Genomic DNA, 26,729 nt, shown 5'->3' on the forward strand with positions numbered 1-26,729 from the left:
AAATGAATCCTTTGTCAGTTGCTTCATTTGCAAATATTTTCTCCCATTCTGAGGGTTGTCTTTTGGTCTTGTTTATGGTTTCCTTTGCTGTGCAAAAGCTTTGAAGTTTCATTAGGTCCCATTTGTTTATTTTTGTTTTTATTTCCATTTCTCTAGGAGGTGGGTCAAAAAGGATCTTGCTGTGATTTATGTCATAGAGTGTTCTGCCTATGTTTTCCTCTAAGAAACTATCAAACTCTTAGAGGAGAACATAGGCAGAACACTCTATGACATAAGTGCCAATTATGATCCCAGTTCCCCTCTAATTTTTTAAGACTATATATGGATACCTTTGGCTCTTACATGGATGGAGGAAAGATCCTCTGCTGTCCTTCTAGACAGAGCAGCTTTGTGTATTGTCACTTTACCTGGGGACAACTGCAGACTTGTTTTCTATGAAATGCTTTGTATGAGCAAAAGAGAAGCTATAAGACAGGTATCTCCCTATAGATACCTTTGGTAATTCTTTAAAAGCAGGCTCACTGGATCTCCTGCTTTGGAGGTCATAATCACATTAGGTCTAAAAATTGTTCAGTTGATTGTGGGGAGTTCTCAGGTCTACAGTGATGAACACTGGGCCCCTCCACTCCTTCCTAACTAATTGTGATGTAAGGGATAAAGATTTCCTTTGAGAGTTAAAGCACGACAGTTGACATTCTAGAAAGTTTCTTTCTCTCTCAGAAGTTTTAAAGAATGAATCAGTAACCGTCTGTGAAGTCAACTCTGGAATTCTGGCAGCGTTGAGTTTCTGAGTGGTGAGGATAATTCTGACTTATGTTAGCAAGTATGGACTTGTCTGGGGACAGCTGGCCTTCTCCAGCCACACCCTTTCCATGGCTAGCTGTTGGAGCCTTTACTTTGGACTCTATGTAGGCGTCTTGGTGAAGAGGATAAAAAGTAATATTTTTAAAATGTTCAATAGTGGTTTCCAGTTCCACATATAAGGTGCTTGGAAGTTGCTATTAACTGAAGATTTTAAAAACAGGCAACTACAGGGAGTAATAGCTACCCAGAACAGAGATTCATGGGTAGAAACTGCCCTGAGAACCATTCCTAGGTAGGAAAACCTGAACTATAATTGACAAGTTGCCGGAGATTCAGTGTGGAAAACTCTGAGAATGAAAAACTCCAGGAGGACCCAGTCATGGGGGCTCCCACAATTTTGTGATTTACCTCCAGGAACTCAACCAGGTTCTCACAGTAAATATTGGAGAAAAATCCCCCCATGCTTCTGGCAGGAGGAGGGAAAACGGAACCACTTTGAAATATGCTAGAGCACTCTGTCTTAACAAGGCCAGCTGTCAGGAGAAACTAGTGAACCAGAGCCTAACCTGCTGGGGTATTATCAGAGCCTAACTGAGAGGGGAAGGAAATACCCAACTTCAGTCCCCTTTTGCCATCCTGCCCCACCTAAGGGGGAAGAAAAACTGAAAAACACTTATGAAGCTCATAGTCCAGATGCATAGGCTCACTGAAAGAAAGGCCTAATATATGAAAATAGAATACTTTCCCCTCCCCCCACACCTTACCACCAAATTACTAAAGACCTATTTACAGTTTTTCTTACTCAGTACATCATGTGTAGCTGTAAGAAAAAAAATTACAAGGCACACTGAAAGGCAAAACCACAATTTGAAGAGACAGCATAAGCATCAGAGCCAGACATGGCAGGGATGTTGGAATTATCAGAAAAGGAATTTAAAACAACTGTGATGAACATGCTAAGGGCTCTGATGAGTGAAGTAGACTTCAAGCAAGATCAAATAGGCAATGTAAGCAAAGAGATGCAAATTCTAAGAAAGAACTAAAAAAATAAAATGCTAGAGATCAAAAACACTGAAACAGAAATGAAGAATTCCTTTGATAGGCTTGTTAATAGACTGGACATAGCTGAGGAAAGAATTTGTGATCTAGAGGATATCCATACAAACTTCTAAAATTGAAAAGCAGAGAGAACAAAGACTGAAAAAAAAACAGAATATCCAAAACCTGTGGACAAATACAAAGGTGTAGCATATGTATAATGGGAGTACCAGAAGGAGAAGAAAGAAAGGAACAGAAGAAATATTTGAAACAATAATGACTGAAAATTTATCCAAATTAATGTCAGATATCAAACTACAGAGTCAGGAAGCTCAGAACATCAAGCAGGATAAATGTCAAAAAAGCTACACCAAGGCATATTATATTCAAACTAAAGAAAATCAGAGATAAAGAATAAATTCTGACAGAAGCCAGAGTACAAAATTACCTCACCTATAGAGGAGCAAAAATAAGAATTACATCTGACTTCTCAGAAACCATGCAAGCAAGAAGAGAGAGAAGTGAAAATTTAAAGTGTTGAGAGAAAAAAAATCAACCTAGAATTCTGTATCCTGCAAAATTATCCTTCAGAAATGAAAGCGAAATAAAGACCTTCTCCGACAAACAAAAATTGAGGGAATCTTGCCATTTGTTGCAAGAAATGTTAGAAGTTCTTTAGAGAGAAGGGAAATAATATAGGTCAGAAACTTGGATCTACATAAAGAAAAGAAGGGCATCAAAGACAGAATAAATGAAGGTGAAATAAAAACTTTTATTTTTTAACAGTTTATTCAAAATAATAAGACCACCAGGGCAGAAATAGAGACACAGATGTAGAAAATGGATATGTGGACACAGGGGGGAAGGGGAGGGTAGGATGAATTGGGAGATTAGGTTTGACATAAATACACTGCCATATGTGAAACAGATAGCTAGTGGGAACCTGCAGTATAGTACAGGGAGCTCAGCTCAGTGCTCTGTGATGACCTAGATGGGCGGCATGGGGGGAGGTAGGAGGGAGGTCCAAGAGGGAGGGGATATATGTATACACATAGCTGATTTACTTTGTTGTACAGCAGAAACTAACACAACATTGTAAAGCAATTATACTCCAATTAAAAAAAAAAGGAAGACAATGGAAGACACATGGTGGGCAGTTTGTTTTTCCTCTTTGACTAATTATTAAAGGAGCCTATTCGGAAAAAAAATTAATAATAATAAGAGCAACAATGTATTTGATTATGCTCATGAATATATCATGTATATGCTTATATATAAGTGAAATGAATGACAGCAATAACAAAAGATGAAAGGGAGGAATGAGGATTATTTTGTTATTATAAGGTACTTACACTGCTTGAGAAGTGATATAGTGTTATTTAAAAGTGGACTTGGATTAGTTGTAAATGTAAACTCTGGGACAATCACTAAAAAAGTAAAAAATAAAGGGAAGTATAACTGATATGCTAATAAAGAAGAGAAAATGGAATCATATAAAACGTGGTTAAAACTACAAAAAGACAGAAAAAGGGTGGAAGATAAAATAGGAACAAAGACCAAGTGCAACAAATAGATATGGTAGATATTAATCCAACTATCAATAATCACTTTGGCCATCAGGGGTCTAAATGAACCAATTAAAAGACAGCTATTGTTAAAGTGGATCAAAAAACAAGAACCAATTATATGTTGTCAATAAAAAACCTACTTTAAGTATAAAGACACATATAGATTAAAAGTAAATGGATAGATTAGAACAGAATAGAGAGCCCAGAAAAAAACTCATGTGTTTATGGTCAGTTAATCTATGACAAAGGAGGCAAGAATATACAATGTAGAAAAGACAGCCTCTTCAGTAAGTGGTGCTGGGAATACTGGACAGCTACATGTAAAAGAATGAAATCAGAACATTCTCCAACACCATATACGAAAATAAACTCATAGACCTAAATATAAGACCTGAAGCCATAAAACTCCTAGAAGAAAACATAGGAAGAACACTCTTTGACATAAATTGTAGCAATATTTTTTTGGAGCAGTCTCCTAAAGCAAAGGAAATAAAAGCAAAAATAAACAAATGGGACCTAATTAAACTTAAAAGCTTTTGCACAGCAAGGAAAACCATCAACAAAATGAAAAGATAGCCTACTGAATGGGAGAAAATATTTGCAATTGATATGACCGATAAGGGGTTAATATCCAAAATATATAAACAGCCCATACAACTCAACATCAAAAAAACCCAAGCAACCCAATTAAAAATGTGCAAAAGACCTGAATGTCTATTTCTCCAAAGAGGACATGCAGATGGTCAACATGAACGTGAAAAGATGTTCAACATTGCTAATCATCAGGAAAATGCAAATCAAAACCACGATGAGATATTATCTCATACCTGTCAGAATGGCTATCATCAAAAAGAGCACAAATAACAAACGTTAGCAAAGTGGAGAAAAGGGAACCCTCCTACACTGTTAGTGGGAATGTAAATTGGTGCAGCCACTGTGGAAAACAGTAGGGAGGTTTCTCAAAAAACTAAAAATAGAACCACCTTATGACCCGGCAATTCCACTCCTGGGTATATATCCGAAAAAAACAAAATCACTATTTTGAAAAGGTACATGCACCCCAATGTTTATAGCAGCATTGCTTACAATTGCCAAAATATGGAAGCAATTCAAGCATCCATCAACAGATGAATGGATAAAGAAAATGTGGTGTATATATATATATATATATATATATACATACACAATGGAATACTACTCAGCCATAAAAAAGAATGAAAATTACCACTTGCAACAACATGCATGGACTTGGAGGGTATTATCCTAAGTGAAGTTAGTCAGACAGAGAAAGAGAAATACTGTATAATATCACTTATGTGTGGAATCTAAAAAATACAACAAACTAGTCAATTTAAGAAAAAAGAAACAGACTCACAGATATAGAGACCAAGCTAGTGGTTACCAGTGGGGAGAAGGAAAGGGGGAGGGGCAATATAGGAATAAGGGATTAAGAGGTATAAACCATTATGTATAAAATAAGCTACAAGTATATATTGTACAACACGGAATATAGCCAATATTTTATAATAACTATAAATGGAGTATAACCTTTAAAATTTGTGAAATACTGTATATAACACCTGTAACATATAATATTACACATCAACTACGCTTCAATTAAAAAATGTAAAAAGAAAGAACAGAAGTAAACGGATAGAGAAAACTATAGCATGCTAACACTGAAAGAAAGCAACAGTAGCTATAATAATTTCAGACAGAGCAGACTTCAAAGCAAGGAAAATTATCAGGGATAAAGACAGGCATTACATAATGATACAGAGGTCAGTTCTCCAAGAAGACATAATAATCCTTAATGTATATGTGCCTGATGACAGTGTGAAACTACATGTGGCAAAAAGTAATAGAATTACAAGGAGAAGTAGATGAATCCACTATCACCTCCTGTTGGAAATGGATACATCTAGCAGACAGAAAATCAGTAAGGCCCTAGTTGAACTTAACAATGCCATTAATCAGTTGTATATAATTGGTATCTATAGACTACTTATTCAACAACAGCAGAATACACATTCTTCTCAAGTTCACATGAAACATTCACCAAGATAGCCACATTCTGGGCCATAAAACACACTTTAATAAATGTAAAAGCATAGAAATAATACAATGTCTGCTCTCAGACCATAGTGGTATTAAACTGGAAATTAAGAACAGAGAGAGAACTGAAAATCCCCAAATATATGGATATTAAACAATATATTTCTAAATAACATATGGATCAAAAAAGATATGGGAAATTTTAAAATATTTTAAACTAAATGAAAATGACAATATAAATTATAAAAATTTGTGCAATGCAATGGAAGCAGTGCTTAGTGGGAAATTTATAGCATTGAATGCATGTATTACAAAAGAAGAAAGATCTAAATCAATCATCTAAGCTTCCACCTTGAGAAACTAGAAAAAGAAGAGCAAATTATATCCAAAGCAAGCAAAAGAAAAGCAGTAATAAGAATTAGAACATAAATCAATGGAATTTTTTTTCAAGTGTATGGAGAGTATACGCCATGTACTTTCTTAAAAATTTTTATTTATTTATTTTGGTTGTGCCGGGTCTTAGTTGCAGCTTGTGGGCTCCTTAGTTGTTTCTTGCAGGGTCCTTAGTTATGGCATGCGAACTCTTAGTTGTGGCATGCATGTGGAATCTAGTTCCCCGACCAGGGATCGGACCTACATCCCCTGCATTGGGAGGTGGATTCTCAACCACTGTGCCACCAGGGAAGTCCCATAAATCAACAGAATTGATCAAGGAAATTGATAGAGAAAATAAGTGAAACCACAAATTTCCTTGAAAAGATCACTAAAACTGATAAGCCTCAAGTGAGGCTAACTAAGAAAAAAAGAGAGGACACAAATTATTAATATCAGATATGAAAAAGGATCCCCTTTTCAGAAATGAAAAAGGATCACTGCAGATCCCATGGCATTAAAAAGATAATTAAGGAATATTGTGAATAACTCTGTGCCTACAAATTTGATATTCTAGATGAAAAGGACTAATTACTTGAAAGGCAATTTGCCAGAGCTCACACAAGAAGAAAATCTGAAAAGGCCTATATTGTTATTAACAAATTTTTGAATCAGTAATTAATAACTTTCTAAAACATAAAGCACCAGGCCCAGATGGGTCTGCTGGTGAATTCTACCAAACGTTTAAGGAAGAAATTATACCATTCTCTGCAGTCTCTTTCAGATAATAGAAGCTAACTCATTCTTTGAGGCCAGCATTACTCTCATACCAAAACCAGGCAAAGACATTAAAAGAAAACTACAAACCAATATCTCTCATGAATGTAGGCATGAAAATCCTCAACAGAATATTAGCAAATCAAATCCAACAATGTATGAAAAGAGTTATACACCACAACGAAGTGGGATTTATCCCAGGTATGCAAGGCTGATTCTGCATTTGAAAATCAGTTAATATTATGCATCACATCAACAGGCTGAAAAAGAAAAATCACATGATCATATCACTAGAGGCCAGAAAAAGTATTTGACAATATCCAATACTCATTCATGATTAAAACTCTCAGTTAACTTGGATTAGAAAGGAATGTCCTCAACTTTATAAAGAATGTGTACCAAAAACTTACATCACACTTAATGGTGAGAAACTCAAAGCTTTTCCACTAAGATCAGGAAAAAGGCGAGGATGTCCCCTCTCATCACTCCCTTTCAATATCATACTGGAAGTCCTAGCTAATTCAATAAGACAAGAAGAAGAAATAAAAGGTATACAGTTTGGCTTTCCTGGTGGCGCAGTGGTTGAGAGCCCGCCTGCAGATGCAGGGGACACAGGTTCGTGCCCTGGTCCGGGAAGATCCCACATGCCGCGGAGCGGCTGGGCCCATGAGCCATGGCTGCGGAGCCTGCGCGTCTGGAGCCTGTGCTCCGCAACGGGAGAGGCCACAACAGTGAGAGGCCTGCATACCGCAAAAAAAAAAAAAAAAGGTATACAGTTTGGAAAGGAAGAAATAAAACTGTCTTTTAGCAGGAGACATATTCATCTATGTAGAAAATCTAAAAGAAATTACTGAAAAAAAAAGAAAACCTCTCCTGGAACTAATAAGTGATTATAGCAAGGTTGTAGGATATAAGGTTAGTATACAAAAGTCAGCTGCTTTCCTATATACCTATATGGAACAAGGGGAATTTGAAATATAAAACACAGAGCCATTTACATTAGCATCAACAAATGAAATACTTAAATATAAATTTAATAAAATATACACAAGATCTATTTGAGGAAAACTGCAAAACTTTGATGAAAGAAATCAAAGAACAACTAAATAAATGAAGAAATATTCCATGTTCATGGATAGGAAGACTCAATAGTGTCAATATGTCAGTTCTTCCCAATTTGATTTACAGAGTCCATGTAATCTCAATCAAAATCCCTGCAAGTTATTTTGTGGATATTGATAAAGTGATTCTAAAGCTTATATGAAGAGGCAAAAAACTCAGAATAAGCAGCACAATATTGAAGGAGAAGAACAAAGTTGGAGGACTGACACGACCTGACTTCAAGACCTACTGTAAAACTTTTATAATCATGAAAGTGTGGTATTATGGAAAGAACAGACAAATAGATGAATGAAAGAGAATAGAGAGCCCAGAAATAGACCCACATAAATATAATCAACTAATCTTTGACAAAAAGAACAGACAATACAATGGAGTCTTTTTAAACAAATGATGCTGGAACAACTGGACATCTACATGCAAAAAAATGAATTTAGGCATAAGCCTTACACCCTTCACAAAATTAACTCAAAATGATCACAGACTTAAATGTAGAATACAAAAACATAAAACTCTTAAAAGATTACATAGGAAAAAAACCTAGATGACCTTGGGTATGGTGATTACTTTTTAGATACAACACCAAAGTCATGATCCATTAAAGAAATAATGGAAAATCTGGACTTCATTGAAATTTAAAACTTCTGCTCTACAGAAGACAATGTCAGTAGAATGAGAAGACAAGTCACAGACTAGGAGAAAATATTTGCAAAAGACATATCTGATAAAGGACTGTTATCCAAAATAATCAAAGAAGTCTGAAACTCAACAGTAAGAAAACAAAAAACCTGATTTTAAAAAAGGTCAAAGACCTTAACAAATACCTCACCAAAGAAGATATACAGGTGGCAAATAAGGATATGAAAAGATGCTCCACATGATGTCATCAGGGAAATGCAAATTAAAATGAAATTCCGCTATACACCTGTTAGAATGGACAAAATCTGGAACACTAACACCACCAAATGTGGAGCAGCAGGACCTTTCATTTTTGGTGGGAATGCGGAATGCTATAGCTGCTTCAGAAGACAGTCTGGCAGTTTCTTACAAGACTAAACATACTCTTACCATATGATTTGGCAATCCTGCTCCTTGGTATTTACCCAAAGAGGCTGAAAACTTATCTCTACAGAAGAACCTGCTCACAGGTGTATATAGCAGTTTTATTCATAATTGCCAAAACTTGGAAGTAACCAAGATGTCCTTCAGTAGGTGAATGGATAAATAAACTATGGTACATTGAGACAATATAATATTACTCAGCACTAAAAAGAAATGAGCTTATCAAGTCATGAAAAGACATGGAAGAATCTTAAATGCATATAGTTAAGAGAAGGAAGCCAATCTGAAAAGGTTACATACTGTATGATTCCAGCTATATGACATTCTGGAAAAGGCAAAACTATGGAGATTATAAAAAGATCATTGGTTGCCAGGGGGTTGGGGGGAATGGGGAAAGGATGAATAGGAGCACAGAGGATTTTAAGGGTAGGGGAAATACTCTGTATGTTACTATAATGATGGATACATGTTATTATACATGTATACATAGACATACAAGGATTTGTCCATACCCATATAATGTACAACACCAAGAGTGAACCTTAATGTAAACTGTGGACTTTGGGAGACTGTGAAGTGTCAGTGGAGGTTCATCAATTGTAACAAAGCTACCACTCTGGTGAGTCATGTTGATAATGTGTTGGGCTATGCATGTGTGGGGCAGGGGGTATATGGGAAGTTTCTGTACCTCCTTCTCAATTTTGCTATGAACCTAAGATTGCTCTAAAAAATTGCCTTTAAAAAATGCAGACATTCAATAGAGTTCATAATAACAAAACAAGATTTGCTAGCTTCGTGAAGCTCCTCTTTGTGTGCAGTTCAGCTGGGGCTGGAAGGGAAAATCTAGAAGACTGTAGGTTTGGCAGACAGTACATGTTCCTGGTAGTGGCCCGTAGTAGAGGAGGAGGGGCCTGGATGGAGGGAATAGAGCAGCAGTGGCTTCTGTAAAGATACCAAAGCCAGACTAAGTAAGGCTGAGGATGGGATCCAGGACAAGGCAGGGCTCAAGCCAAGTAGGAAGCAGATATGGAGTCTTTCTGGCATTGGGTCCCGATCGAGGTTGGGCAGAGGTGGGAAAGAGATTTTTACTCTTTCTTATTCACATTTTGCTCTCCTCTAAAACCAACTGAAATGGAGAGAAAAAGAATAGGTTGGAGAAAAATAACAAGTTGGTTGGGAAAGAAACTGTACCATTAAGTTGCATAGGACTTTTGTCAAAGTAGCATTCCTCCTTTGCATCCTACCCTCAGACCCACCTAGAAGGGTCCCAAGTCAGCAGAAAGCTTAGTCAGAGGGATTCCTCAGGCTTTACCATAATCCTAGAACATTTGATCAGATGGGTCAAATGTGAAATTATTTAATTTAGAAAACAATAATTTATTCTCTCGATTCAAGCTTACGGTGTTATAATATTCACATGATCTGTGATGATAAAGCTAATTTGAAGTTATTTCCTCAAGTAGAATTTTTATAGTAGCATACTTTCTGCTGAAAACTTAAGAAAATATATGTACGTACTTATATTGTCTACATGTGTTAGAAATTAATAGCAACTGCTGAAAAATGATTTCAATGCCTGTTAGAATTCAGCATTAAAAACAATTTAAAGTACTGTTCCATCACAGGTCGAAATGCCAAATAGACACTTCTTTCTAATTGGCTTGAAATGCATTTTTCTTTGAGTTAAGCTTTACATGCTGTGCTCATGTATAAGCACCTCCCCTTGCCTTTGACTTTTTCATAATGGAAATCTCTCTCTTTTTTTCCATTATTTATTGTTTGTGTAATTTAACCAATTCTTCAAAATGATATCTTTTAAATGGAAATGGTTATATATTTTTTTCTTATTTTATAAGTAGTATATATACAGGTTAAAAAAAAGTTAGAAAATTCGGAAGACTATAAACATGAAAAAAATTCTCTCTATAACCCTACTATCCAGAAATAATTGCTTTTATTATTGTGTATCCATCTAGGCATTTTTATGTGCCTAATAACACAGTCTTTAAAAACATAAAAATGTATTCCTAATGTACATACTGCTTTATAGTGTTCTTTTTTCTACTTTACTTTGGATCATAGACATTTTTGTTCATTCATAAATGTAGATTACATTGTAACTTTTAATAGCTGGATAAATTCCATTATGGATGTGCCATTTTTTAAAAAACAATTTTTCTACTGTTGGTGATTAAGTTTGTAATATTTTTTTTTAAAGAGTCACATGAGTAGATTGGGAAGGGTTTCCATGGAGTGTTGTTTAGTCAAAAAAGCAAGATGCAAAAACGTATTTATAGTATGATTTCATGTTAGTCAAATGATAAAATAACACTATATTTGTGTATATTTGTGTCAGTGTAGAAAATAAGTGTGCCAAAAAATATGGAAGATATAATTCAAGGATACAACTGAGATACATACCCTAGATATTGGATATATAGAGAAGGCACTGCTACAAGTGGATAAGGAAGAAAAAGGGATTGAGGGATGCAAACTCAAAAGCACAAGAAAACACTGCACTAAAACATTAAACCATATGTGCTGTCATACTTATTGTTTAAGAAATTATGTGTAAGGGCGGGCATATGTTTAAGTGAATTAAAAAGTTTTTTTGTATTTAAAAATAGAATGAAAAAAACAAGGGTGAAAATAATGGGTCCAAGGTTGATGCCTAATGACTCCAGGTATAACCATGTTTTAAAAATAAAACTGGCCATTAAAAAAAGTTTTTTACTCTTATGAGACTTTATAAACATGTCTGCATATATCTTTGCACACTCATTGAATTATTTCCTACAATAAATTCCTAGGAGTACAATTGCTGGGGCAAAAGGGTATTTTAAGGGTTTGATATATATTGATAAGTTACCTGTTAGTTAGGTTGCACCTATTTGTATTTCCATCAACAGTTTATGAGAATGTCTGTTTCTTCACAACTTCATTGATGCTAGGTACTTTCACACTTTTAAATCATTGCTTACATTATATAATAAAATAGCATCTTGCTGTTTTAATTTACTTTTCTTAGATTACTAGTTATGTTCATTATCTTTTCATATGATTGGTAGAAGTTTTACTTTTTGTTTTCTGGACTGTCCTTTACCCATTTCTCTGTGGCTATTTAACTGTCTTATTGATTCACAAGGGCATTTTATATAGAAAGACTGTTTAACTATCACATATGTTTCAAAACCTATTGATAGGTATAAAGTGATTGTATCAGGTTTTAATTTTTAAAATGATTTCCTCTTTTAGGGCAGAGCCATATACTTTTCCTCCTCCTTCCACTAAGTACCTCCCCATTCCTTCAAAGTATACTGTGGGCACTCAGACTGATTATCGCGATGCCGAAGTTCAAACAGACCCGTATTCTCCAGAATACATAGTATGTCAGGATTCCATCCCTGAACTGCTGACCCTGGCTACTCTCACTTGGGGTGAGTTGGTAATTCTTTTGAATATTTGCAGATGACAGTCCTGATAACCACACGTGCTATTGAGTTCTTGGAAATGACACACATAGAGGCAACTGTGGTTTAAAGTATTGCTATTTAAAGCGTCTTGCTCAGTAGAGCTACTTCGTAGACTCATACATTTTCTGATAAATTTGTTCAAAGGTATTTACGCCCTTTTCACTGTAAGGAGGCTTATTGTTCTTTTCCCCTGAAGCTGAAGTTATATTTCGGCTTAATTTTGTGGTTACTTTACTGACGACTCCCCTCCCTCTTCTCACTGTTTCTCCCAGTGAATCAGTTCTTTTTCACTGAGGCATTCATACTCCTTCTTTACACATAAACCTTTCTTGAGTGTATAATACTGAATGCCTATTCCAACATATGTAATAATATTATCTTTCTTTGCTAAACTATCCTGCAATTTATCAAGGCTCTCTTATATACTTTATTTGATGATTTGGATGATTTCTTTTGATATTATCTCTGAAATGCTAATATCTTCCAGGCTCAGAAATTCACTCTCAGAGTATAGAAATTCACTCCGGTCTAGGCCCTTATTATGTGAAACTATAAAAATTAATAAGAGAAGGGACCTTTAGAACTCATGTAGCTTATTGAACTCACTTGATTGTAGCTGGGAAACTGAGAACCAGAGAGGCTGACTCCTCTAAGGTCATGGAGATAGTTGGTACACTGTAATGATTTTTATTAAAATGAGATTACTTTTGTTTCCCCAATGTAATTAATTGCTGTGATCAATTCTGCGTCACAGGCAAAGAAGATGTTCATATCTGAGTTCTAGTTTTGATTCTTGTTTCCTGGCCCACTTTATGAATCCAGATTAAGCATTCTTGACACCCACACTTTAAACCAGAGGCTCTAATTTCAGGCCTAGATGACAGGTTAAAAGTATGCTGAAATCTTTCCCTCTGCCCTCAGCACATAAAAGACATATTATAAAGATTAATAACCACACTTAAAAGCAAGGAAGAAAATTTCCATAGTCTAGAAGTGGAGACTTCTTCCTAAAAGAAAGAAATAGCTGGGAACCTGTGATGGTAAGCAGGGACTCTGAATGGTGGGGAGCAGATCTGAGTTACCTGCTTAAACTAAAGGAGACAGAAACTTTTCTCCTGCCCACAGATAGGATTGAAGCCCAGTGCCTGCCGGTCTAAGCCAAGTGCTCCTATCTGGGGCCTTGGGCTTTACCTCTTGGTGTGACAAGGGCTTAGCGTTGAGCTGCAGGAGGACCAGAACCAGGACATCTAAAACAAGAAATCCGGGCAGGGGCTCAGAAGTGCTTCACTTGGTAAAAGGCCTAATCTGGAGTCCTGCCACTGGCAGCTCTGGGGTTGAAGTATCAATAAAAACCTCCATGAGTTAGGCCTACCTCCTCATTGGTGAGGCCCTGGGCCGAGAGGTTCAAATAGAGGCCCATATACTATTGATATATGCATAGATGTTTAAAAATTATAAATCAAGCCACTATCTGTTAGATAAAGTACGTTCTATATTTTTCACAAATAAATCTTTCTAAAAAGTTGAAAAGATAAATGTACATTTAAAATTCTTAGACTCTTTGGGATTGCATGCTGGAATGTGGCAGCAATGGGAGAGGCTGCCTAGTGGCCTGCCCTTTTCTCTGGCTCTGTTCAACATCACAAGGGGCCTGTCATGCATGTATATGATTGCCCCACCTTGCTTCTCCATTTTCTGTTTACACATCCTTGCAAACAGCTGCCACTTGGCTATGCCTTGGGCTTAAGGGTGAACAAACAGCAGCATATAGTCTGCCCTCAGGAGTCTGAATCCTGGGAAGGGGCCCATGTAGGTTTTGGAAGTGGGCTTGGGGCAATTTATGCATGGAATTCCAGGCCCTCTAAGAGCAGGAGTACTCCAGGTGGGCATTTTGTAGTATTATCTTTAAAGTGCTGTGGGAAAATAATTTCAAATCTAGAATTCTTATACCAGCCAACCTGTTATTCAGTGAAGGTGAAATAAGGACACTTTCACAGGATAGGACATTTCATAGGCCTATCTCATAGGATATTGTAAAGATTAATTTAAATTCATTTATGTAATGTGCTTAGACCAGTGCTTAGTATGTAAATAAGCTTTCTATACATGTTAGCTATTAATCTGAAAAGGAAGAAAAGGACATACTTCAACAAGAAGAAAAATAAGCCCAAAAGGAAGAAGCAGTGTTTAAGAATATGATGAGCAAAAAAAGAGAAAAATATGTAATTAAAAATTTAAAGTGTTGAGTTTTTAAAAATGATACTTAAAAAAAAATAAAAAAGAATGAAGCAAGTACTAAAACTCTAGATCAGGATTAGCAAACTATGGTCCATAGGCCAGTTTGGCCTATTGCCTTTTTTTATATGGCCTGCAAGTTAAGGATTTTTACATTTAAAAATGGATGAAAAAAACCTATTATGCGACATGTGAAAATTATTTGTACTGTTTTGTGACTTGTGAAAATAATATGAAATTAAAATTCCAGTGACCCTAAAAAGGTTTTATTGGAATACAGCCAAACTTATTTGTTACGTAGTGTCCTTGCCTGCTTTTGCACTGCCATGCAGAATTGAGTAACTGAAAGAGACTGTGAGGCCCACAAAGCCTCATATATTTACTCACTGGCCTTTCACAGAGAAAGTTTGATGACCTCTGCTCTAGATCAGTCCTTTTCAGACTTTTGCATGAATAAGAATCATCTGGTGAGCTTGTTAAAACACTGATTCCTGGCCCCATCCCAGAGATTCTGATTTACTAGGTCTGAGAAAGGGTGGAGAATTTGCATTTCTACCAAGCTCTCAGATGCTGCTGCTACTGCTGGTTTAAGAACCACGCTGAGTACTGGAGTTAAGAAGAAATAAGAATAAAGCATGCGAAAATTCTGTTTTCTTTTGGAGAGAGAGCAATATTAATTAGCTTTAGACTTTATTAGAAAACTATGAGTGGAAATTTCTAGGTTAAAAAATTTATGTGTAACCTCTGGAAAAAAGAGAAAAAATATATCATTTCACAATTGGTAAAGGGGCAAAGGAGGAAATAACAGTAGAAATGGGGGAAAACGCAAAGAAAAAACACAATAAATAGAAAATGCATAGTAAAGTGTAGGGAAAATGTTCAAATATTTTAATAATCAAAATATATAATAAAAGTGACTTAAACTTGCCTATTAAAAAATTCTGGGATTGAATTCATTAAAACCCAGCAAAAACAGCTTGCTATTTATAAAATAGCATTATAACTTTGAAAATAAAGGAGTGGAAAATATACTGAAAGCTGACCCAAAGAAAGCTGGTGTAACAATGTTAATATTAGACCAAAGTTAATCAGAAAACAGTAAAAGGGATAATGAAGAACATGAAATCGTTATAAAAGGAAAAACCCACCAGAAGTTATATCTGTTATGAATTTGAATTTACTCTGCATAGACTCAAAATATAAAGCAAAACTGATTGAATCACAAGGAGAAATGGACAAATTCCTATTCACAGTGGAAGATTTTTTAATGCTCCTCTTTCAGATTAAGCTATCAAAAGTTAGGATTTAGGTGATTTGAACAAGATGATTAACGTATTTCACATAAAAGACTTTGCATGTGGTAAGCCATGGGGACACCTGCTATAGATCTGATTATGCATTAAGAAAATGTGGGAATAACTTGGCTGTAGCATTTCAAGGAGATAATTATGGTTCTGGGCTCCTTTGAACTGGCAGATTTCTCACTCCACATTTATAGTCATTTGATTTATGAGAAAGATGCCACTATATTCAGTGGGAAAAAGGAGGTCTTTTCAATAAATGTTGATGAAACAATTAGATATCCATGTGCAAAAGTGAACTTTGATTCTGATTTCTACCTCCAGGCAGTACTGGGAAAAACAAACAAACAAAAAAACCAACGTGTGTGTGTGTGTGTGTGTGTGTGTGTGTGTGTGTAAATTGATAACCTGATTCTAAAGTTAATATGGAAATGTGAAAGGGTCAAAAGTAGCCAAGGCAAATGTGAAGAAACAGAACAGTATACACTATGAGATACAAAGACTTACTTTAAAGCTGCAGTAATTACACAGTGTGGTATATTCTCAAAGGTACACAAATAGATCATTGTTACAGAATAGGGAGTCCAGAAATTAACCCACAAGTAGATATCATCTGACTTAAGACAAAGATGATACTACAGTACACTAGAAAAAAAATGATCTTTTCAATAAATAGTGCTGAATCAATTAGATAGTCATCTTGAAAACAGTGACTCGATTCCTAGTTCACACCATAAACTGAACCAATCCCAGATGTCTAAATGTGAAAGGTGAAACAAAAATTTAGAAGGAAACATAAGAGAATATTTTCATGATCTTGGGTAGGTACACATTTTATTAAATAGAACAAAATTGCTAACCATAAAGGGAAAATTAAGAAATTAGATCACATTAAAATTAAGAACCTCTGTTCACCAAAATACATTAAGATAGTGAAAAGGCAAGCCACATATTGGGAGAAGATATTTGCAATACCTACATATGACAGAAGACTCATATCTAGAACACATAAAGAAATCCTACAAATCAACAAGAAAAAGACGACCCAAGAGAAAAGTTAGCAAATGATGTGAGCCGTCACTTGATAAAATGGGTTTTCAAATGGCCAGTCAACATATGAAACAGTGTTCAACCTGATTAGTCATCAGGGAAATGCAAATTAAAATCTCAGTTTGATACTACAGATATACCAGAATAGCTAATGTTAAAAAGATTGATATTACTAAGTGATGATAAGGATTTGAAGCAAAGAGAATTTCATATACTGCATGTATATATTGCAACCATTCTTTGGAAACTGATAGTATCTTCTAAAGCTGACACAATACCTACAACCCAGGAACGTCATCCCTCACTATATACCCAAGAAAAGTGAGTACTTAGCTCTACTGTAAGAAATGCATATATGACTTTCACCAAGAGACAAGTGCAAGAATGTTCATAGCAGCGCTATTCATAGTAACTCTGAACTGAAAACAACCCAGATGTCCATCAACCATAGAATGGATGAATAAACTGTAGTATGTTCACACAGTGAAATACTATATAGTAACGAGAATGAAAGTACAGCTACACATAACCACATGGGTGAATCTCACATAGATATTGCTGAGCAAAAGAAGTAAGACACTAAAGAATACCTACATTTTGATTTCATTTATCTAAAGCTCAAAACCTATCAGAACTAAATTAATATGTTAGGAATCAGGCTGGTGGCTATCCTTGAGGCAAGTAGAGACTGGGAGGGAGTATGATGGGCAATCTAGGGTTCTGGTAAATTCTGTTCCTTGATCTGAGTGCTGGTTATTTGGGATGTTCCTTTGTGTACCTTTCTGTGTATATATTATACATTAGTAGAATGTTTGCATAAAAATAAGTGAAAAATAATGACACAGTAAAAGGTTGACACTGAAAGCACTAAGAAAAAAATCGAGTGCTATGTGCCAAGAACTGTTCCAAGTGCTTTATGTTTTTAACTTATTTAATCTTCACAAGTTAAGTAAATAATACATTTTAAATCAGAAACCAATAAGAAACCTTAAAAAGGCAAAAGAATTGGTCATTACGATCATAAATTTTTTGGATAAAGATTAATAATATACTGAAACTTCTTGTGGGAAACATCAAGACCAAAGACAGAAGTTGCAAATAAAGAGTATTAGAATTGGAAGAGCGACATACTATAGACTAAACGATTTAGGGACAATAAGAGAACACTATGCATCACTATTGCCCTACATTTAAAAACTAAGATTATATTAGTTTCATGTATACAGCATAGTGATTTTTTAATAGATTATACTCCAGTTAAAGTTATTACAAAATAATGGCTGTATGTCCATGTGCTGTATAATATATCATCATTGCTTATCTATTTTATACATAGTAGTTTGTATCTCTTAATCCCGTACCCCTGTCTCACCCTCCCACCCCTTCCCTCTCCTCATTGGTATCCACTAGTTTGTTTTCTATATCTGTGAGGTTGTTTCTGTTTTGTTATATACGCTCCTTTGTTTTATTTTTTAGATTCCACATGTAACTGATAACATACACTATGTCTTTCTCTGTCTGGCTTATTTCACTGAGGATAATATGCTCTAGAACCATCTATGTTGTTGCAAATGGCAGAAATTTATTCCTTTTTTATGGCTGAGTAAATTCCATTGTATATATACACCACATCTTCTTAATCCATTCACCTGTTGATGGATTCTTGGGTTGGTTCCATTTCTTGGCTACTGTAAGTAATGCTGCTATGAACATTGGGGTGCATGTATCTTTTCAAGTTAGTGTTTTGGGGTCGTTTTTTTTTGTGGGGGGGATATATACCCAGGAGTGGAATTGCTGCATCATATGGTAGTTCTATTTTTAGTTTTTTGAGGGACCTCCTGTTTTCCATAGTGGCTGCATCAATTTTAATTTCTACCAGCAGTGTACAAGGGTTCCCATTTCTCTACATCCTTCCCAATGTTTGTTATTTGTAGACTTTTCGGTGATAGCCATTCTGACAGGTGTGAGGTGACATCTGATTGTGGTTTACATTTCTCTGATGATTAGTGATGTTGAGCATCTTTTCATGTGCCTGTTGGCCATCTGTATGTCTTATTTGGAAAAATGTCTCTTCAGCTCTTTTGTCCATTTTTTTAATTGGGTTGTTTGGTTTTTTAGATATTGAGTTGTATGAGCTGTTTATATATTTTGATATTAACCACTTGTCAGTTACATCACTTGCAAATATTTTCTCCCTTTCAGTAGGTTGTCTTTTCATTTTGTCAATGATTTGCTGTGCAAAAGCTTTTGAGTTTAATTAGGTCCCATTTGTTTATTTTTGGTTTTGTTTCCTTTGCCTTAGGAGACAGATCCAGAAGAATATGGCTATGATTTATGTCAGAGTATTCTGCCTATGTTTTCTTCTAGGAATTTTATGGTTTCAGGTCTTATACTTAGGTCTTTAGTCCATTTTGAGTTTATTTTGTATATGTTGTGAGAGAATGTTCTAATTTCATTCTTTTACATGTATCTGTCCCATTTTCCCAGTATCATTTATTGAAGAGACTGTATTTTCTCCATTGTATATTCTTGCCTCCTTTGTCATAGATTAATTGATCATAGGAGTATGAGTTTCTGAGTTCTCTATTCTGTTCCATTGATCTCTATATCTGTTTTTGTGCCAGTACCATGCTGTTTTCATTACTGTAGCTTTGTAGTATAGTCTGAAGTCAGGGAGCATGATACATCCAGCTTTGTTCTTTTTTCTCAAATTACTTTAGCAATTTGGAGTCTTTTGTGGTTTCATATGGATTTTAGGATTACTCTAGTTCTGTTGAAATGCCATGGGTATTTTGTTAGGGATTGAATTAAATCTGTAGATTGCTTTGGGTGGTATGGACATTTTAACAATATTAATTCTTCCAATCCAAAACACAGGATATTTTTCCATTTCTTGGTATCATTTCTAAATTCCTTCATCAATGTTTTATAGTTTTTAGAGTATAGGTCTCTCACCTCCTTGGTTAAGTTTATTCTTAGTATTTTACTCTTTTTGATGGGATTTTAAATGGGATTTTTTTCTGTTTTGCTTTCTCTTTCTGATAGTTCTTTGTTAGTATATAGAAAAGTAAAATATTTCTGTATATTAATCTTGTATCCTGCAACTTTGCTGAATTCATTTTTAGTTCTAATACCTTTTTGGGTATTAGACTTTGGGTTTTCTATATATAGTATCATGTCACAACTTTGGGTTTTCTATATATAGTATCATGTCATACACGAAGAGTGATAGTTTTACTTCTTCCCTTCTATTTGGATGCATTTTTTTTCTTGTCTGATTGCTGTGACTAGAACTTCCAATACTACATTAAATAGAAGTGGTGAGAGTGGGCATCCTTGTCTTTTTCTTATTTTAGAGTAAAGACTGAAAGCTTTTCACCTTTTAGTATGATGTTAGCTGTGAGTTTGTCATAAATGGCCTTTATTATGCTGAGATATGTTCTCTCTATACCAATGTTGATGATAGTTTTTATCATGACTGGATTTTGAATTTTGTCAAATGCTTTTTCTGTATCTATTGAAATGATTGTGTGATTCTTCTCCTTCCTTTTGTTACTGTGGTGTATCTCATTGATTGATTTGCAAATACTGAACCATCCTTGCATCCCTCAAATAAATCTCACTTGATCATGGTGTATGATCCTTTTTATATATTGTTGGATTCAGTTTGCTAATATTTTGTTGAGGATTTTTGTATCTATATTCATCAAAGATATTGGCCTGTAGTCTTTTTTTTTTTTTTTTTTTTTTTTGCGGTACGCGGGCCTCTCACTGTTGCAGCCTCTCCCGTTGCGGAGCACAGGCTCTGGACATGCAGGCTCAGAGGCCATGGCTCACGGGCCTAGCTGCTTCATGGCATGTGGGATCTTCCCAGACCGGGGCACGAACCCGTGTCCTCTGCTTTGGCAGGCAGACTCTCAACTACTGAACCACCATGGAAGCCCAGCCTGTAATCTTTTTTTGCAGTGTCTTTGTCTGGTTTTGATATCAGGGCAGTGGTAGCCACATAGAATGAATTTGGGAGTGTTTCATTCTCTTCAAGTGTTTGGATTAGAGAAAGATATTATTAGCTCTTCTTTATAAGTTTGGTAAAATTCCCCTGTGAAGATGACTGGTCACGGATTTTTGTTTGTTAGGAGTTTTTTTAATTACAAATTCAATTTCACTACTAGTGATCTGTCTGTTGAAATGATCTTTTTCTTCCTCATTCAGTCTTGGAAATTTGTATGTTTCTAGAAATTTCTCCATTTCTTCTAGGTTGTCCAATTAGTTGGCTTATAACTGTTAGTAATACTTTGTTATGAGTTTGTAAATCTCTGTGTTATTGGTTGTTACTTCTCCTCTTTTGATTCTTATTTTGTTTACCTGGGTCCTCTCTCTTTTCTTGTTAGCCTAGCTAAAGTTTTATCAATTTTGTTTATCTTTTCAAAGAACCAGTTCTTGGTTTCATTGATCTTTTCTAATTTTTTTTTGCTCTATTTATTTCCTCTGTGATTTTTATTATTTCCTTCCTTCTGCTGACTTTGGGCTTCACTCTTCTTTTTCTAATTCCTTTAGGTGGTAGGTTAGGTTGTTTATTTGAGATTTTTCTTGTTTCTTGAGGAAGGCCTGTATTGCTACAAAATTCCCTTCTAGAACTGCTTTTGCTGCATCCCATAAATTTTTGGAAGGTTGTGTTTCCATTTTCATTTGTCAAGATATTTTCTGATTTTCTCTTTGATTTCTTCATCGATCCTCTGGTTTTTAGTAGCATGTTGTTTAATCTCTACATGTGTGTGCTTTTCCCATTTTTCTTGCCATAATTGATTTTTAGTTTCATACTGTTGTGGTCAGAAAAAATGCTTGATATAATTTCTGTTCTCTTAGATTTGTTGAGACTTGTTTTATGGCCTAGTATGTGATCCTGGAGAATATTCCATATGCACTTGAAAAGAATGTGTATTCTGCTGTTTTTGGATAGATGTCCTGTAGATATCTATTAAGTCCAACGTATGGTCTATTGTGTCATTTAAGACCACTAATGCCTTATTGATTTTCTATCTGGATGATCTGTCCACAGATATAAGTAGGGTGTTAAAGTCCTCTACTATTGTTATATTACTGTCAATTTCTCCCTTTTGTCTGTTAATATTCGATTTATATATTTAGGTGCTCCAGTACTGGGTGCATATATGTTAACGAGTATAATATCCTCTCTTCTATTGATCTCTTTATCATTATATAATGCCCTTCTCTGTCTTTCTTTATAGCCTTTGTTTTAAAGTATATTTTGTCTGATATGAGTATTGCTACCCTCGTTTTCTTGTCATTTCTGTTTCATGAAATATCTTTTTCCATCCTCTCACTTTGTCTCTGTGTGTCTTTAGTTCTGAAGTGCATCTTTTGTAAGCAGCCTAGAGATGGGTCTTGCGTTTTTATCCATTTAGCCACCCTATGTCTTTTGATTGGAGCATTTAGTTCATTGACATTTTTTTTTTTACATCTTTATTGGAGTATAATTGCTTTACAATGGTGTGTTAGTTTCTGCTTTATAACAAAGTGAATCAGTTATACATATACATATGTTCCCATATGTCTTCCCTCTTGCATCTCCCTCCCTCCCACCCTCCCTATCCCACCCCTCCAGGTGGTCACAAAGCACCGAGCTGATCTCCCTGTGCTATGTGGATGCTTCCCGCATGGCGGGAAGTTTGGTAGTGTATATATGTCCATGCCTCTCTCTCGCTTTGTCACAGCTTACCCTTCCCCCTCCTCATATCCTCAAGTCCATTCTCTAGTAGGTCTGTGTCTTTATTCCTGTCTTGCCCCTAGGTTCTTCATGACATTTTTTTTCTTAAATTAATTGTTGATAGTTATGTACTTATTGCCATTTTGTTACTTGTTTTCTGGTTGTTTTTGTAGGTCTTTCCTGTTCTTTTCTTCTTCTTTTAGTTTCTTTTTCTTCCTTTGTGGTTTGATGATTTTCTTTACTAGTATGCTTATGTTCCTTTCCTCTCCATTTTTGTGTATCTGTTGTAGATTTTTGATTTGTGGTTACTGTGGAATTCCTATATTATGACCTATAACTACATCTACTTGTTTTAAATGGTAGTAATTTAAGTTCACACCCATTCAAAATATCTACCTTTTTACTCCCCTCCTCCACATAGATTCTTACCTTTTATTATAGCCTTTTCTTTCCACTTACAGAAGACCCTTTAACATTTCTTTTAGGGTAGGTTTAGTATTGATGAGCTCTATTAGTTTTTTGCTTGTCTGAGAAGTTCTTTATCTCCCCTTCAATTCTAAATGATAATCCTGCTGGATAGAGTATCCTAGGTTGCAGATTTTTCTCTTTTAGCACTTTGAATATATCATGTCACTCTCTCTGGCCTGCAGAGTCTCTGCAGAGACATCGGCTGATAGCCTTATGGGTATTCCTTTGTAAATGACTCTTTGTTTTTTTCTTGCTGCCTTCAGAATTCTCTCTTTAATTTTTACCAATTTCATTATGATTTATCTTGATGTGGGTCTGTTTTGGTTCATCTTGTTTGGAACTTTCTTTGCTTCCTGTACTTGGATATTTGCTTCCTTCTTCAGGTTCCAGAAGTTTTCAGTCATAATTTCTTCAAATACATTTCACAACCTTTCTCTCTCTTCTCCTTCTGAAACCCCTATAATGGGAATGTTGGTACAGTTGATGTTATCCCAGAGATCTCTTAAACTATTCTCATTTTTTAAAGTTTGTTTTTCTTTTTACTGCATTGATTGGGTGATTTCCATTATTCCATCTTCCAGATCACGTATGCATTCTTCTTTATCACTTAGTTGCTATTCATTCCTTCTAGTGTGTGTTTTTTTTTTAAGACAAGCTTTTATTCATCATCTTTTAAATTAATTAATTTATTTATTTTTATTTATTTTTGGCTGTGTTGAGTCTTTGTTGCTGCATGCGGGCTTTCTCTAGTTGTGGTGAGTGGGGGCTACTCTTAGTTGCGGTGCACAGTCTTCTCATTGCAGTGGCTTCTTGTTGTGGAGCACAGGCTCTAGGCACACAGGCTTCAGTAGTTGTGGCACGTGGGCTCAGTAGTTGTGGCTTGTGGGCTCTAGAGTGCAGGCTCAGTAGTTGTGGCGCACAGGCTTAGTTGCTCCACGGCATGTGGGATCTTCCCAGACCAGGGCTCGAACCCATGTCCCCTGCATTGGCAGGCAGATTCTTAACAACTGAGCCACCAGGAAAGTACCCCTTCTAGGGTGTTTTTGATGTCAGTTATTGTATTCTTCAGTTCTGACTGGTTCTTTTTTATATTTTCTAGTTCCTTGTTAAAATTCTCACTCTGCTTATTCTATTCTTTCCCTAATTCAGCTCGCATTCTTATTACTAATGCTTTGAATTTTTTATCTTATAAATTATTTCTGTTTCATTATTTTTACCAGGGTTTTTTTCTTGCTCTTTCAATTGAGATGCATTCCTGTGTCTTTTCATTTTGCTTAACTTTCTCTGTCTCTGTGAATTTAGGTGAAACAGTTACCTACAGCAATCTTTAATGGGTGGGCTTAGGTACAAGTGTCCCTATATATAGTCTGCATGTGCCCAGTGCTTTTGGTGGGAGAGCTAGATTTGACGTGAACAGAAGTCATTTGTTTACTCAGGGTGTGCTGCCAGCTATCAACTTGGTAGGAGGTAGGGTTGGAGATGGAGGGGGTAGGGCCATAGCCAGGTGTGAGGCAGGCCTTCCTCTCTGCTCAGTGGCCATCACTGCCCTATTGGGGCAGGGTCATCTCCCAAGTTGCTGGAGCAGAAACCCTAGGTTCAGCAATCAAATCTTGTAGTATTTTATTTATTTATTTATTTATTTATTTATTTATAAACACCACTGAATTGTACGCTTTATTATTTATTTATTTATGGCTGTGTTGGGTCTTCGTTGCTGTGCGCGGGCTTTCTCTAGTTGCAGTGAGCGGGGGCTACAGTTTGTTGCCGTGTGCGGGCTTCTCATTGTCGTGGCTTCTCTTGTGGTGGAGCATGGGCTCTAGGTGCACAGGCTTCAGTAGTTGTGGCACGTGGGCTCAGTAGTTGTGGCTTGCGGGCTGTAGAGTGCAGGCTCAGTAGTTGTGGCACACAGGCTTAGTTGCTCCACGGCATGTGGGATATTCCCAGACCAGGGCTCGAACCTGTGTCCCCCGCATTGGCAGGTGGATTCTTAACCACTTTGCCACCAGGGAAGCCCTCTTGTAGTATTTTAAAAAGATGACTTGTCATAACCAAATGGGTTAATTGTACAAATTCAAGTTTAGTACAATATCAGAAAACTAACCAATGCATTTTACCATTTTAACAGAAAATGTCAGAAAAATGCTTTTATAGGTGCAGGAAAAGTACTGTTTGATAACATTCAACATGCATTCATGTTATAAACTCTAAGTAAGCTGAGATCAGAAGGGAATTTTGGTAACTTAATAAAGGTTATCTTCGATAAACATATACTGAAGGTGAGACTTGAGAAGCTTTACCCTTAAAATAAAGAAAAAGACAGTGATTCCTTCATCACCACTATTATTTAGCAATGCAGAGAAGATCCTAGCCCAGAGCTTATTAAACTAGGCTATGACCCACCACCCCTAGGGACATTTGGAAACCTGGGTGGCATTTTTGTATGTAATAATGATGAGACAAATGGGTTGGGTTTGGGGGAGGTAGGCTGGCATGGATACTAAACATTCTGCCCTGCATGGGGCAGTTTCATCCAACAATTAATTGTTTGCCCAATATGACAGTAATAGCATCCTGATAGAGAAATAATTGAGTCAGTGTAGTAAGATAAGAGAAGAAGAATTAGGTATGAGGATTAGAAAGAAAAAGCAAAACTATATTTGCAGACAATGTACTCATATAGAAAAATCAAATGAAATAAGTTATCAGAACTAAGAACCTCAGTTTAATAAGGTATCCTATTATGAAACCAACATACAAATATCAGTAATTTTTGTATGTATGAGCAATATGTAATTAGAAATATTATTGAGGGCTTCCCTGGTGGTGCAGTGGTTGAGAGTCTGCCTGCCGATGCAGGGGACACGGCTTTGCGCCCTGGTCCGGGAAGACCCCACATGCCGTGGAGCGGCTGGGCCCGTGAGCCATGGCCGCTGAGCCTGCGCATCCAAAGCCTGTGCTCCGCAACGGGAGAGGCCACAGCAGTGAGAGGCCCGCGTACCGCAAAAAAAAAAATATTATTGGGAAATCATATTTTTAATAGCAACAAATAACAAAGTCCCAGGAAAGCACTTAATAAAACATGCACAAGGCATTTATGGAGAAAAATATAAATTGTTCTTTAAGCACATACACAAAGATTTGACAGAAAAAAAAGAAGGAACATCGTGTTTATAAATGGGAAGACTCATGCTTGAATAGGTATTATTTCTCTCACAAGTATTTTATATCTTCAAGCAATTCTAATCCAAATCTCTACTCGCAGTGTAACCATGTATGTAAATCAGCATCTTTTCTCTTCCCAGAAATTATATAAAAGCAACAAGCACAACTCTAAAAGAACAACTCCCAAGAACAAATTCCATTCTCAGTGAAACTCACATATATATGAGTCTTTGAACCACTAAATACTTGTAAGGACTGTGAAAAGCAGCTGAGACTAGGTAGCATGGACTGTGGAAGAGGGTCAGGAGAATCTCAGAAAGCTTGAGAAAAAATATGCTTTGTGGAGGCAAATTTGGCAATATTCAGAAATATTTTAAATGATTGTATTTTGTGATTAGTTGCTAGGCTCTAGATCCTTCTAAGGTTCCTAGAGAAATTCATACATGGGCATAATGAGACCAGTATTAGATGTTTGTTGCAGCATTATTATGTGTAATCAAAAAATTAGAACCAGGGC

General features: G+C 36.0%; 1 protein-coding gene across 1 annotated transcript in view; it reads left to right on the forward strand.

The window, feature by feature from the left end:
• MAATS1 (MYCBP associated and testis expressed 1) overlaps positions 1-26,729 on the forward strand; it is a 142,953-nt gene that overhangs the window by 18,051 nt on the left and 98,173 nt on the right. The window contains exon 6 of the mRNA XM_029215154.1: positions 12,051-12,232. Within this exon, the coding sequence (XP_029070987.1) occupies positions 12,051-12,232 (182 nt within the window). The remainder of the gene's footprint in view (positions 1-12,050; positions 12,233-26,729) is intronic.

This window comes from Monodon monoceros, unplaced genomic scaffold (genome assembly GCF_005190385.1).
Source record: "Monodon monoceros isolate NGI ecotype Baffin Bay Population unplaced genomic scaffold, NGI_Narwhal_1 Super_Scaffold_11, whole genome shotgun sequence".
Taxonomy (NCBI): Eukaryota; Metazoa; Chordata; class Mammalia; order Artiodactyla; family Monodontidae; genus Monodon; species Monodon monoceros.